The sequence below is a fragment of the Hemibagrus wyckioides genome, linkage group LG20 (genome assembly GCF_019097595.1).
Source record: "Hemibagrus wyckioides isolate EC202008001 linkage group LG20, SWU_Hwy_1.0, whole genome shotgun sequence".
Taxonomy (NCBI): domain Eukaryota; kingdom Metazoa; phylum Chordata; class Actinopteri; order Siluriformes; family Bagridae; genus Hemibagrus; species Hemibagrus wyckioides.
In genome coordinates, this window is record NC_080729.1 from 102,862 (window position 1) to 119,090 (window position 16,229).

At 38.4% G+C, this 16,229-nt stretch overlaps 1 protein-coding gene and 1 long non-coding RNA gene across 2 annotated transcripts; both read left to right on the forward strand.

Annotated features, from left to right (window-relative positions):
- The first annotated feature begins 289 nt into the window (after positions 1-289).
- Positions 290-14,329, forward strand: LOC131341978 (uncharacterized). Its single transcript, XM_058372681.1, has 5 exons — positions 290-400; positions 1,576-1,765; positions 8,378-8,586; positions 8,714-8,915; positions 14,028-14,329. Exons 1-5 carry the CDS (start codon positions 398-400, stop codon positions 14,327-14,329), a joined length of 906 nt encoding a protein of 301 aa, XP_058228664.1. The 5' UTR covers positions 290-397.
- A 97-nt stretch (positions 14,330-14,426) lies between these two features.
- Positions 14,427-15,828, forward strand: LOC131370938 (uncharacterized). Its single transcript, XR_009207479.1, has 3 exons — positions 14,427-14,474; positions 14,907-14,979; positions 15,705-15,828. It is a non-coding gene; the product is annotated as an uncharacterized LOC131370938 (long non-coding RNA).
- The last annotated feature ends 401 nt before the right edge of the window (positions 15,829-16,229 follow it).

Genomic DNA, 16,229 nt, shown 5'->3' on the forward strand with positions numbered 1-16,229 from the left:
ATGGAGCGTGACAAGGTTCTGAGCTTTGTTTCTTCACCTGACAGATGTGTGTCTTTGCTGTGAATATGTTGTTGTTATTGTTGTTGTTGTTGTTGTTGTTTTGTGACACTGTACACAAACTAAACTGAAATAAAAGCCACTGATAAAGTTGAGAGTCTGATTAATTTCAGTACAGATCGGTGTTAAATATTTATTTAGAGTAAAACAGGAACAGACTATAGCTTTACATCACCAGATAAAACCACTTCCTGTCATATTCAAATTATTACGCTCACTTCCTGTACACCAGAGCGTATTAAAGACTCTGTGAAGTTACTGGACCACACTGTGGAGTTAAGTTCTACTTTAACTGAAGTGTGTGTCTTGTTTTCTTCCCTGAAGATCTTCATCAGCATTGATGGTGAGTCTCAGTTTCTTCCTGCAGGTTCCTCTCCGTTTGAAAAGGAAAGAGATTTCTTCAGAAAAAACTCTTTCTGTTGATTAACATTGATATTATTGAGCTACTGTAATAATAAATTCATCTAAATTATTACTGATAAATATTATTACTGAAAATAATCCCATGGAGTTTTACCAACAATTTAATGACATTCACACTGAAAATAAAAGATGTTTTTAATCAAATTAAAGAGATTTATTCATCTAGAAAGTGTAGAAGGGTCTGGTGAAGAAGCTGGAGATGAAGTAACACAGCGCTGAGGAGGAGGAGGAGGAGGAGGAGGAGGAGGAAGGCTGCTGTATTGAGCACGAGGACACGGGCGTGATGTGTCTGGGGTTTTAAACTACATACAAAACACCTCACTGTTATTATCTTCATCATCGTCTTCATCACTGTCTTTATCCTCATCATCATCTTCATCACTGTCTTCATCATCATCTTTATCATAATCCTCATCATCTTCTTCATTGTCTTTATCATGATCCTCATCATCTTCTTCATCATTGTCTATCATCATCCTCATCATCTTCTTCATCATCATCCTCATCATCATCCTCATCAACTTCTTCATTGTCTTTATCATCATCCTCATCATCTTCTTCATCATAATCCTCATCATCTTCTTCATTGTCTTTATCATGATCCTCATCATCTTCTTCATTGTCTTTATCATGATCCTCATCATCTTCTTCATCATTGTCTGTCATCATCCTTATCATCTTCTTCATCATCGGCTTCATCATGATCCTCATCATCTTCTTCATCATTGTCTTTATCATGATCCTCATCATCTTCATCATTGTCTTTATCATGATCCTCATCATCTTCTTCATCATTGTCTTTATCATGATCCTCATCATCTTCATCATTGTCTTTATCATGATCCTCATCATCTTCTTCATCATTGTCTTTATCATGATCCTCATCATCTTCATCATTGTCTTTATCATGATCCTCATCATCTTCTTCATCATTGTCTTTATCATCATTCTCATCACCTGTTTATTTCCTGTTGTGTTGTTTTCAGTGGTGTGAGTCTCTGAGTGATGGACAGAGCGACTGACCGCAGTGCTGAAACACTGTCTTGATTCCTGTCCTGTATTTGAACTCCTGGTGTTTGTGGTGTTTATTTTCAGACCCAGTCACAGGAGAGGATGATGATGAGACTGATTTTAGAACCCAAAGTCTTCACAGTTGTGAAAAACTACACAGAGGAATACACCGGAGATGCACAAAACGGAGACGTCTTCATTGTGCAGCAGGACAGAAAGAGTCTGGACGCTGGAGTATACTGTGCTGAAAACGCGCGGGTCATTCGGCTGAAAAGTAATCTGGACACTCCTACAAGAGCACACACTTAATCAAACAAACACAAACAGTTTTAAATAATAAACACTGTGTGTGATGATGTGGAGGACGCGGTCAACAAAAGGGAGGTGATTATTTTTCTCTTACAGCGTCCCCCAATGCTTTATTCCCATCACACCACAGCAACTTACCAACTGCAACTTTTTATTTATTAAAGAACAACATATATTTATATTTAACGCTCTGGATTTCATTTCTCTACTCACTGACATTAAAGCAGCTGAAAACACTCATACAGTCTATATAGCAGCTATAAACACTCATATAGTCTATATAGCAGCTGAAAACACTCCTACAGTCTATATAGCAGCTATAAACACACATATAGTGTATATAGCAGCTATAAACATATAGTCTCTATAGCAGCTATAAACACCCATATAGTCTATATAGCAGCTATAAACACTCCTACAGTCTATATAGCAGCTATAAACACTCATATGGTCTCTATAGCAGCTATAAACATTCATATAGTCTATATAGCAGCTATAAACACTCCTACAGTCAATATAGCAGCTATAAACGTTCATATAGTCTCTATAGCAGCTATAAACATATAGTCTCTATAGCAGCTATAAACACTCATATAGTCTATATAGCAGCTATAAACAATCATACATCTCTATATAGCAGCTATAAACACTCATATAGTCTATATAGCAGCTGAAAACACTCCTACAGTCTATATAGCAGCTATAAACACTCATATAGTCTATATAGCAGCTATAAACACTCATATAGTCTATATAGCAGCTATAAACATATAGTCTCTATAGCAGTTATAAACACTCATATAGTCTATATAGCAGCTATAAACACTCATATAGTCTATATAGCAGCTAAAAACACTCATATAGTCTATATAGCAGCTATAAACACTCATATAGTCTATATAGCAGCTGAAAACACTCCTACAGTCTATATAGCAGCTATAAACACTCATATAGTCTATATAGCAGCTATAAACATATAGTCTATATAACAGCTATAAACACTCATATAGTCTATATAGCAGCTATAAACACTCATACAGTCTATATAGCAGCTACAAACACTCATATAGTCAATATAGCTCTATAAATACTCATACAGTCTATATAGCAGCTATAAACACTCCTAAATTCTATATAGCAACTGTAAACACTCATATAGTCTATATAGCAGCTATAAACATATAGTCTCTAAAGCAGCTATAAACAATCCTACAGTCTATATAGCTGCTATAAACACTCTTATAGTCTATATAGCAGCTAGAAACACTCATATAGTCTACATAGCAGCTATAAACACTCCTACAGTCTATATAGCAGCTATAAACACTCATATAGTCTATATAGCTGCTATAAACACTCGCATAATCTATATCGCAGCTATAAACACTGGAATAGTCTATATAGCAGCTATAAACATATAGAGTCGATAGCAGCTATAAACACTCATATAGTCTATATAGCAGTTATAAACACTCATATAGTCTATATAGCAGCTATAAACACTCATATAGTCTATATACCAGCTATAAACACTCGCATAATCTATATAGCAGCTATAAACACTCATATAGTCTATATAGCAACTATACACACTTGTATTGTCTATATAGCAGCTATAAACACTCGTATAGTCTATATAGCAGCTATAAACACTCATGTAGTCTATATAGCAGCTATAAAGACTCATATAGTCTAAATGGCTGCTATAAACACGCATATAGTCTATATAGCAGCTATAAACACTCGTATAGTCTATATAGCAGCTATAAACATTCGTATAGTCTGTATAGCAGCTATACACAATCTTATAGTCTATATAGCAGCTATAAACACTTGTATAGTCTATATAGCAGCTATAAACACTCATATAGTCTATATAGCAGTTATGAACACTTGGATAGTCTATATAGCAGCTGAAAACACTCCTACAGTCTATATAGCAGCTATAAACACTCATATAGTCTATATAGCTGCTATAAGCATATAGTCTCTATAGCAGCTATAAACACTCATATAGAATATATATATGGCAGCTATAAACACTCATATAGTCTGTAAAGCAGCTATAAACACTCTTATAGTCTATATAGCAGCTATAAACACTCATATAGTCTATATAGCTGATATAAACACTCGCAAAATCAATAGAGCAGCTATAAACACTCATATAGTCTATTTAGCAGCTATAAACACTCATATAGTCAATATAGCAGCTATAAACACTCATATAGTCTATATAGCAGCTATAAACACTCGTATAGTCTATATAGCAGCTATGAACACTCGTATAGTCTATATAGCAACTATAAACACTTGTATCGTCTATATAGAAGCGATACACACATATATAGTTTATATAGCAGCTATAAACACTTGTATAGTCTATATAGCAGCTGTAAACACTTGTATAGTCTATATAGCAGCTATAAACACTCAAATAGTCTATATAGCAGCGATAAACACTCTTATAGTCTATATAGCAGACATACACACATGTATAGTTTATATAGCAGCTATAAACACTCATATAGTCTATATAGCAGCTGAAAACACTCCTACAGTCTATATAGCAGCTGTAAACACTCATATAGTCTATATAGCAGCTATAAACACTCATATAGTCTATAAAGCAGCGATAAACACTCATATAGTCTATATAGCAGCTAAAAACACTCCGACAGTCTATATAGCAACTATAAACCCTCATATAGTCTATATAGCAGCTATAAACACTCATATAGTCCATATAGTTGCGATAAACACTCCAAAAGTCTATATAGCAGCTATGAACACTCATATAGTCCATATAGCAGCTATAAACACTCATATAGTCTATATAGCAGCTATAAACACTCATATAGCCTATATAGCAGCTATAAACACTCATATAGTCTATATAGCAGCTATAAACACTCATATAGTCTATATAGCTGCTATAAACACTCCAACAGTCTATATAGCACCTATGAACACTCATATAGTCTATATAGCAGCTATAAACACTCATATAGTCTATATAGCTGCTATAAACACTCCAACAGTCTATATAGCACCTATGAACACTCATATAGTCTATATAGCAGCTATAAACACTCATATAGTCTCGATAGCAGCTATTAACACTCATATAGTCTATATAGCAGCTATTAACACTCATATAGCCTATATAGCAGCTATAAACACTCATATAGGCTATATAGCAGCTATAAACACTCATACATCTCTATATAGCAGCTATAAACACTCACATAGTCTAAATAGCAGATATAAACACTCGCATAGTGTATATAGCAGCTATAAACACTCGGATAGTCTATAAAGCAGCCATAAACATTCATATAGTCTATATAGCAGCTAAACACACATATATAGATATATAGCAACTATAAACACTCGTATAGTCTATATAGCAGCTATAAACACTTGTATATTCTATATAGCAGCTATAAACATTCGTATAGTCTATATAGCAGCTATAAACACTCATATAGTCTATATAGCAGCTATAAACACTCGTATAGTCTATATAGCAGCTATAAACACTCATATAGTCTCGATAGCAGCTATAAACACTCATATAGTCTATATAGCAGCTATAAACACTCATATAGTCTATATAGCAGCTATAAACACTCATATAGTCTTGATAGCAGCTATAAACACTCATATAGTCTATATAGCAGCTATAAACACTCAAATAGTCTATATAGCAGCTATAAACACTCATATAGTCTATATAGCAGATATAAAAACTCAAATAGTCTAAATAGCAGGTAGAAACACTCCTACAGTCTATATAGCAGCTATAAACACTCATATATTCTATATAGCAGCTATAAACACTCATATAGTCTATAGAGCAGCTATAAACACTCCTACAGTCTATATTGCAGCTATAAACACTCAAATAGTCTATATAGCAGCTATAAACACTCATATAGTCTATAAAGCAGCGAGAAACACTCAAATAGTCTATATAGCAGCTATAAACGCTCATATAGTCTATATAGCAGCTATGAACACTCCTACAGTCTATATAGCAACTATAAACACTCATATAGTCTATATAGCAGCTATAAACATATAGTATCTATGGCAGCTATAAACACTCCTACAGTCTATATAGCAGCTATGACCACTCATATAGTCTGTATAGCAGCTATAAACACTCATATAGTCTATATAGCAGCTATAAACACTCCTACAGTCTATATAGCAGCTAAAAACACTCCTACAGTCTATATAGCAGCTATAAACACTCATATAGTCTATATAGCAGCTATTAACACTCCTACAGTCTAAATAGCAGCTATAAACACTCATTTAGTCTATATAGCAGCTATAAACACTCATACAGTCTATATAGCAGCTATAAACACTCATATAGTCTATATAGCAGCTGAAAACACTCATATAGTCTATATAGCAGCTATAAACACTCATATAGTCTATAGAGCAGCTATAAACACTCCTACAGTCTATATTGCAGCTATAAACACTCATATAGTCTATATAGCAGCTATAAACACTCCTACAGTCTATATAGCAGCTAAAAACACTCCTACAGTCTATATAGCAGCTATAAACACTCATATAGTCTATATAGCAGCTATAAACACTCCTACAGTCTATATAGCAGCTAAAAACACTCCTACAGTCTATATAGCAGCTATAAACACTCATATAGTCTATATAGCAGCTATAAACACTCCTACAGTCTAAATAGCAGCGATAAACACTTTTATAGTCTATATTGCAGCTATAAACACTCATATAGTCTATATAGCAGCTATAAACACTCATATAGTCTATATAGCAGCTGAAAACACTCATATAGTCTATATAGCAGCTATAAACACTCATATAGTCTATATAGCAGCTACAAACACTCATATAGTCAATATAGCAGCTGTAAACACTCATATAGTCTATATAGCAGCTATAAACACTCGTATAGTCTATATAGCAGTTTTACACACATGTATAGTCTATATAGCAGCTATACACACATGTATAGTTTATATAGCAGCTTTAAACACTCAAATAGTCTATATAGCAGCTATAAACACTCGTATAGTCTATATAGCAGCTATAAACACTCGTATAGTCTATATAGCAGCTATAAACACTCAAATAGTCTATATAGCAGCTACACACATATATAGTCTATATAGCAGCTATAAACACTCATATAGTCTATATAGCAGCTATAAACACTCATATTGTCTATATAGCAGCTATAAACACTTGTATAGTCTATATAGCAGCTATAAACTCTCATATAGTCTATATAGCATCTATAAACACTCATATAGTCTATATAGCAGCTATAAACACTTGTATAGTCTATATAGCAGCTATAAACACTCATATAGTCTATATAGCAGCTATAAACACTCGTATAGTCTATATAGCAGCTATAAACACTTGTTTAGTCTATATAGCAGGTATAAACACTCATATAGTCTATATCGCAGCTATAAACACTCATATAGTCTATATTGCAGCTATACACACATGTATAGTCTATATAGCAGCTATAAACACTCATATAGCCTATATAGCAGCTATAAACACTCGCATAATCTATATAGCAGCTATAAACACTTGTATAGTCTATTTAGCAGCTATAAACACTCATATAGTCTATATAGCAGCTATAAACACTCATATAGTCTAAATAGCAGCTATAAACACTCGTATAGTCTATATAGCAGCTATAAACACTCATATAGCCTATATAGCAGCTATATACACTCGCATAATCTATATAGCAGCTATAAACACTCGTATAGTCTATTTAGCAGCTATAAACACTCATATAGCCTATATAGCAGCTATATACACTCGCATAATCTATATAGCAGCTATAAACACTCGTATAGTCTATTTAGCAGCTATAAACACTCATATAGTCTATATAGCAGCTATAAACACTCATATAGTCTATATAGCAGCTATAAACACTCGTATAGTCTATTTATCAGCTATAAACACTCATATAGTCTATATAGCAGCTATAAACACTCATATAGTCTATATAGCAGCTATAAACACTCCTTCCCTCAGCAGTCTCTCTTTATTCTCTCTCTTCATGTTAATAAGAGAAAATCTCAGTTGTTAATGAGAAACTGTAAAGCCGTTTAATCTCATCCATCCTGAAGATGTGGAAAACTTTAAGTGTTAAGACTGAGACTGGAGATTCTTTTCCTGAGGTTCAATAAACATCTTACAGAAAACTTCACCATGTGACGATTAACACACGTTATTAATCAGTGTTTATTATCAGTGGAGTGTGCGCTGGACACGTCCCTGTGAAAGAGCTGTTGCTATGGAAACAATAAAGTCATTAATATAAACCTGTTCCTCATGTTAAAGCTGGAGCTCGTTCAAGAGGGTTAACATCTGGTCATCTTCTGACCAATCAGATATAAGAATTCACTGCGCTGTGGCATCAGACAGCAGACTGTCAAGATCGGATTTAAATCACCTTGTGGCTGCGTCCTGAAAGTCCTGCTGGTGATGCATCATGGGATTATGTTGATAGTCATTGTTGTTGTTTTATTTTCTTCTACAGAAAAGTTTTTCATCAGCACAGAGGTCAGGAAGGTGGACGTGCTGAGCTTCACCAGAGGGAACAGATTTGCAGTTTATAGGAAGAACGGAGGAATCCCTCACTCATTCAGAGAAAATGTTAAAGAAGCCATGAGCAGAGGTCCAGAGTACAGTTTACGCAGATACAACTGCATGGAACTTGTCATGGATCTTCTGGAAGTTGATCTGAAGGTAAATCTCATGTTTTTATACTTCATAACTTTTATTTTTAACAAACTGTCTTCATGATGCTTTAGTTTCATTTTCCTTCTCTTTAATAAATAGCATTTTAACTGACCGGTGACTTTTTTTTCTTCAGCCGACTATTCAGGACGGGATAAAGATTGGACTCGGCACTAAACCAAGGGGCTTCAAAGTTGTGAAGAAATTCTCAGATCATTCTTCTGGACACGTGAAGCTTGGAGATCTGTTGATCGTGGAGAGTGGGATGAGTGTAACAGGATATCACCATGCTGGGGTCTGCTGCTGTGAAAGTGGACAGGAGATCATTCACTTCACACGTAATCTCTACACCACTTTATAAATGTCCAGATGATGATGTTTGGTGAAAATCAGCAGTGTTGGGGAAAGTGACTTTTAAAAGTAATGCATCACAATATTGCATTTAAAAAAAGTAACTAATTGCATTATTTAGTTATTTTTTATAAAAAGTAATGCGTTACTTTACTTTTGCGATACTTTTCCTTAAATTTGACCAGTAGACTCGTTCTCTTTTCATTTTATACACACAGAAACCTATATGTGATCCATTACAAAGTAAACTCACAGTCCAAGTTAATAAAGACATTAAAGAGTTTCCTAGAGTTTCCTAAAGCTTCCTAAAGTCATTCTAAAATTAGATCAATTGGCAAATGTTTCCTTCAGGTCCGCCTCCATTTCTATACATGCCTTGTCCTAAAAGTTTGTAAAGGTTTTGCGATGGGAGAACACGGCCCCCGTCCGTTTCCCCGTCACAGAGATGTTGCTGATGATATTACAGAATGTCGGCGCCTCCACAGTGGAGAGTGGCTCCATCTCATCAACAATAAATGCAGAAACCATTTTATTGAGTTCAGTAATTGTTGAACTAATTGTTTTGCCAGGTGATGAACTGAAATCAAGCTTATGTTGTTTAGCAGTAGGCGGGTGCAGGCGTCACCATTCAACGCTCTCACTTCACTCAGAGCTGGGCTTTACATGAAGAAGCTTTTTTTAATTTGAGTTTGTGTTTTTCGCCTGCACACAATCTACACTTGACTATTGCCTTCTCCTTTTCTTCAGTGACTTCAAAATAATGAGAGTATTTCCAGAAACGTAAAGCTCTGACCTGCCATGCCTGTTTCTGAAGCGTGTTACGGCACACGCATGAGTGCACATGTGATGGCAATAATTTTAATTCAGTGAAGACATAACGGTTAAATAAGATTAATTTAACTGAAAAGTAACTAGCATTAGTTTACAAAAAAAGTAACTCAAATATTAATGTGTAAATTCATAAAGTAATGCATTTCTTTACTTGTTACTTTAGTAAATTGATTACGTAACGCACGTTACTTGTAAAGCGTTACCCCAACACTGAAAATAACACACACACACACATACACACACACACATACACACACACACATTGTCATTCCAGGACAATATTGGATAAATGTTATAATTGTGTTATAATTTTCATTATACTAATGTCTCCATCACTCCTCTGATCCAGTGGTCTAGACATCACACACTTCACATCACTCAAATCCTTACACTTGTCCATTTTTCCTGCTTCTAACATCAACTTTGAGGACAGAATGTTGACTTGCTGCCTAATATATCCCACCCACTAACAGGGGCCATGATGAGGAGATCATCAGTCTTATTCACTTCACTGGTCAATGGTCATAATGTTATGGCTGACCAGTGTATATATTATATTATATTATATTATATTATATTATATTATATTATATTATATTATATTATATTATATTATATTATATTATATTATATTATATTATATTATATTATATTATATTATATTATATTATATTATCCCCTCCCTGAACCGCCACCTTATTGTGGTGGAGGGGTTTGAGTACCCAAATGAGCCTAGGAGCCATGTTGTCAGGGGCCAAGTGCCCCTGGTAGGGTCTCCCAAGGCAAACGGGTCCTAGGTGACGGGTCAGACTAAGAGCGGTTCAAATCCCCCTTATGAAGAAAAAGAAAGCAAGGACCGTTACGTCGCCCGGATTGGCATTACCGGGGCCCCAACCTGGAGCCAGGCCTGGGGCTGGGGCACGCAGGCGAGCGCCTGGTGGCCGAGTCTTCGCCTATGGGACTCGGCCGGGCATAGCCCGAAAGAGCGACGTGGGCCCGTCTTCCCGTAGGCCCACCACCCGCAGGAGGGAGCATAAGGGGCTGGTGCAATGTGTTTTGGGTAGCAGTCATGGGCAGGGGCCTAGACGACCCAAACCCTGGTTAAAGAATCTGGCTCTTGAGACATGGAATGTCACTTCACTGGGGGGGAAGGAGCCTGAGCTGGTGGGGGAGGCTGAGTGGTACCGGCTAGAGATAGTCAGGCTCGCCTCCACGCACAGCCTGGGCTCTGGAACCCAACTCCAGGAGAGAGGTTGGACCCTCTACTACTCTGGAGTACCTCATGGTGAGAGGCAGCGGGCTGGGGTGGGCTTGCTTATAGCCCCCGAGCTCAGCCGCCATGTGTTGGAGTTTTCCCAAGTAAATGAGAGGGTGGTTTCCCTGCGTCTTCGGGTGGGGGATAGGGGCCTCACTGTTGTTTCGGCTTATGGGCCGAACAGCAGTGTGGAGTACCCAACCTTCTTGGAGACCCTACGAGGGGTGCTGAAAGGTTCCCCGACTGGGGACTTCATAGTTATACTGGGGGACTTCAACGCCCATGTGGGTAATGACAGTGTTACCTGGAGGGGCGTGATTGGGAGGAACGGCCTCCCTGATCTGAACTCAAGTGGTCTTCTGTTATTGGACTTCTGTGCTAGTCACAGTCTGTCCATAATGAACACCATGTTCAAGCATAAGGGTGTCCATCAGTACACGTGGTACCAGGACACCTTAGGCCGGAGGTCGATGATCGACTTTGTGGTCGTGTCATCTGACCTTCGGTCATATGTCTTGGACACTAGGGTGAAGAGAGGGGCTGAGCTGTCAACTGATCACCACCTGGTGGTGAGTTGGATCTGCTTGCAGAGGAGGATGCCGGACAGACTTGGCAGACCCAAACGTATTGTGGGGGTCTGTTGGGAACGTCTGGCTGAACCCTCTGTTAGGGAGGTCTTCAACTCCCACCTCCGGGAGAGTTTCGACAAGATTCCAAGGGAGGTTGGGGACATTGAGTCTGAGTGGACCATGTTCTCCTCCTCCATTGTTGACACAGCTACCAGGAGCTGTGGCCGTAAGGTCTCTGGTGCCTGTCGTGGCAGCAATCCCCGAACCCAGTGGTGGACACTGGAAGTAAGGGATGCTGTCAAGAAAGAGAAGAAAGAAAAAAAAAATAGGACTCTGAAGAAAGAGTCCTATCGAGCCTGGTTGGCTCGTGGGACTCCGGAGGCAGCTGATGAGTACCGGCAGGCCAAGCGAGCTGCAGCCCGGGTGGTTGTGGAAGCAAAAACTCGGGTCTGGGAGGAGTTCGGGGAGGCCATGGAGAAGGACTATTGGTCGGCCTCGGGGAAATTCTGGCAGACTGTCCGGCGCCTCAGAAGGGGTAAGCAGCACTGTGTATGGTGCTGGTGGAGAGTTGCTGACCTTGACTGGGGATATTGTCGGAAGGTGGAAGGAATACTTCAAGGATCTCCTCAATCCTACTGACACACCTTCCATAGAGGAAGCAGAGGCTGAGGACTCAGAGGTAGATTCATCCATTACCCAAGCTGAGGTAGTCCAGCAGCTCCTTGGTGGCAAGGCGCAGGGAGTAGATGAGATTCGCCCTGAGTACCTTAAGTCTCTGGATGTTGTGGGGCTGTCTTGGCTGACATGTCTCTGCAACATAGCGTGGCAGTCAGGGACAGTGCCTCTGGACTGGGCGACCGGGGTGGTGCTCCCTCTTTTTAAGAAGGGGGATCGGAGGGTGTGTTCCAACTATAGGCGGATCACACTCCTCAGCCTCCCAGGGAAAGTCTATTCCAGGGTACTGGAGAGGATAGTCCATCCTTTAGTCGAACCAGGGATTCAGGAGGAACAATGCGGGTTTGTCCTAGTCGTGGGACACTGGACCAGCTCTATATCCTTCACAGGGTGCTTGAGGGTTCATGGGAGTTTGCCCAATCAGTCCACATGTGTTTTGTGGACATGGAGAAGGCATTCAACCGAGTCCCTCGTGGCATCCTGTGGGAGGTGCTCTGGGAGTATGGGGTCCGTGGCCCTCTGTTAAGGGCTGTTCGGTCTTTGTATGACCGAAGCAGGAGCTTGGTTCCCATTGTCGGCTGTAATTCTGATCTGTTCCCAGTGCATGTTGGACTCCGGCAGGGTTGTCCTTTGTCACCGGTTCTGTTCGTTATTTTTATGGACAGAATTTCTAGGCGCAGCCAGGTGGTGGAGGGAGTCCGGTTTGGGGATCATTGGCTTTTTGCAGATGACGTTGTCCTGACTCCTTCGAGCCAGGACTTACAGCATGCGCTGGGGCAGTTCGCAGCCGAGTGCGAAGCGGCTGGGATGAGGATCAGCACCTCCAAATCTGTGGCCATGGTTCTCGACCGGAAAAAGGTGGTTTGTTTCCTCCAGGTTGGAGGGGTGTTCCTTCCTCAAGTGGAGGAGTTTAAGTATCTCGGGGTTTTGTTTACAAGTGAGGGAAGGATGGAGCGTGAGATTGACAGACGGATTGGTGCAGCGGCAGCAGCAATGCGGTCTATGTACCAGTCTGTTGTGGTGAAGAAGGAGCTGAGCCGAAAGGCGAAGCTCTCGATTTACCAGTCAATCTACGTTCCTACTCTTACTTATGGTCATGAGCTTTGGGTCATGACCTAAAGGACAAGATCCCGGATACAGGCGGCCGAAATGAGTTTTCTTCATAAGATGGCGGGGCGTTCCCTTAGAGATAGGGTACGGAGCTCTGTCACCCAGGAGGAGCTCGGAGTAGAGCCGCTGCTCCTCCACATCGAAAGGAGCCAGTTGAGGTGGCTTGGGCATCTTTTTCGGATGCCTCCTGGACGTCTCCCAGGGGAGGTGTTCCGGGCATGCCCAACCGGGAAGAGACCCCGGGGAAGACCCAGGACACGCTGGAGGGACTATGTCTCTCGGCTGACCTGGGAACGCCTTGGAATTCCCCCGGATGACCTGGAGGAAGTGGCTAGGGAGAAGGAAGTCTGGGCATCCCTGCTTAGACTGCTGCCCCCACGACCCGGCTACGGATAAGCGGGAGACAATGAATGAATGAATATTATATTATATTATATTATATTATATTATATTATATTATATTATATTATATTATATTACATTACATTACATTATATTACATTATATTACATTATATTATATTATATTATATTATATTATATTATATTATATTATATTAATTATATTATATTATATTATATTATATTATATTATATTATATTATATTAATTATATTATATTATATTATATTATATTATATTGTGATTTCTTTTCTTCAGCATTTTATCCCGGATCCTTTGGGCTCAGTGCAGCAGTGTCCTCCGTGTCCACTTCCTGTCCAGGTCTCGTCAGTAAAGTGAACATTAAAGGCTTCACACACAGCAAATTCGCGGTTTATAGGAAGAAGACAGGAATCTCAGACTCGTTCCAGAGAAGAGTCGCTGAAGCGATGAAACAAAGCCCAAAATATCAGCTGTTAAATTATAACTGCATTCACTTTGCCCTGGAGCTCTACTACGGAGATTTAGAGGCAAGAAACTCAACTCATGTGATTTACTGCATCCACACACTGACCGATTAATATACTATAGACTCATATCAAATATCATTCTAATATTCTCTAGATTAATAATATATTAATAAATATTATATTTCTTTCACAGGTCAAAGACAGAAACGTGGAAGATCTAATGAAACTGTTATTTGACGATTTTGAAGGAATTCAGGTCTGATTATCTGACTCCACACATACACACACACACACACACACACACACACACACCAGAGGTAACGAAGTACCTTTACTTGAGTACTGTACTTAAGTACACTTTCTGAGTATCTGTACTTTACTTGAGTATTATTTTTTCTGGAACCCTGTGACTTTAACTTCACTCCATCTGAAAGATAAATATTGTACTTTTTACTCCACTACATTTCTGTCCAGGTCACTGAGTAGAAAGTATTTACGTTAATCAGAGGATGATTTTCTTTCACTCTTGTAGCGTCATGTGTCGTGAAGTTCAGTGGTTTTCATTTTTTGAACTCTGATCAATTGTTGACAAAATGGAAGATCATCAGCGCAGTGCAGCGTCCATGTCCATACTGAGACAGAATGTTCCAGTTTTTAGAAAAGAGTAAAGATTCTTTTCCTTTTAAAGGTTTGCTATGTTTCCCGAAAACAAACCACATCACAGTCTACAGAAACTCTCCAACCTGCGGAAGCATATTGAGGTATTTATACTTTTAATTTCTGGTAAAAGCTTGAAATGGATATTGCCTGTGCCATGAAGTATGTATGGGAAGGAAATTGTTTTTGTTTATATATTTGTTTGCCTAGTTGCCATAGCTTTGCATATACACCACCAACACATTGGTAATGATGTTAGTTAACACGTAAAACGTATGCCGCGTCCAAATTCTCATACTATCTGTACTAAATAGTATTCGAAAATAGAATTAGTATGCCCCAAATTGAACAATGCAAAAATTCCCGGATGGTCTACTACTTCCAGGAGAAATTGGAAGTGCAGAACGATGCACACTCTAACTGGTAATATTACCCACAATGCATTGCACGCAGGAATATATACATTTTATATATAATTATTTATATATATAAAATATGAATAGTAAATTATATTGGACAAATAAGAATGAATAAAATGTGAAATGCTTTGTTTATGATGAGTGTGTGTAGCTACATTTACTTTTTATACTTAACTACTTTAAAAACAAGAACTTCTGTACTTTTACTCATGTTTGACCAGGAGTATCTGTACTTTTACTCAAGTAAGGAAGTTGTGTACTTTGTCAGCCACACACACACACACCTCTGATTCAACTGTAGCATGTTAGCATCTAAGCTGAATGCTCTTAAAGCCTAAAACGTGTTGAAATGTGTGTGTGTGAAGAGGAGCAGCATCTCATCACGGAATAAAGTTGTTGTCGTGTTTTAGGGAAGATGGTGAGATGTTGCTGATGTTGGACACACAGATGTTGCTTGCTGGACACACAGAGGAGTGGACAGTCTGCTGATGGATGATTTTTGTGTTATGATGTAATTATTAGAGATGAACTGAGTTGTGAATAAATAAATCCAGCTAAAACACAGACTTTTATTGCATTGTTCCAGAAAGGTCAGTAATGAAAGTTAAAACATTTTATTCTGATTTATTTATTATAATCATTATTGTTTCTGCAGTTATTTAACTCATCATTTATTATTGATTTAGAGAATAAAACTTCTTGTAAAAATAAAAAATGTATGCAGATAAACACCAGAACAAATCACAATAATACAGACGAGTGTGTTATACAGATTTAAGTCATAATAAAGGCGGCTCAGATTCCTTTAAATCTCAAAATATTAAATTATTACCTGGGAGTGTGTTTTTATACCTCACTGCTATAGAAACAAGTTATTCTGGACTTTAACTGAAATATTTTCAGATTAAAATGAGTGAAGATTAAAAACAAAACAG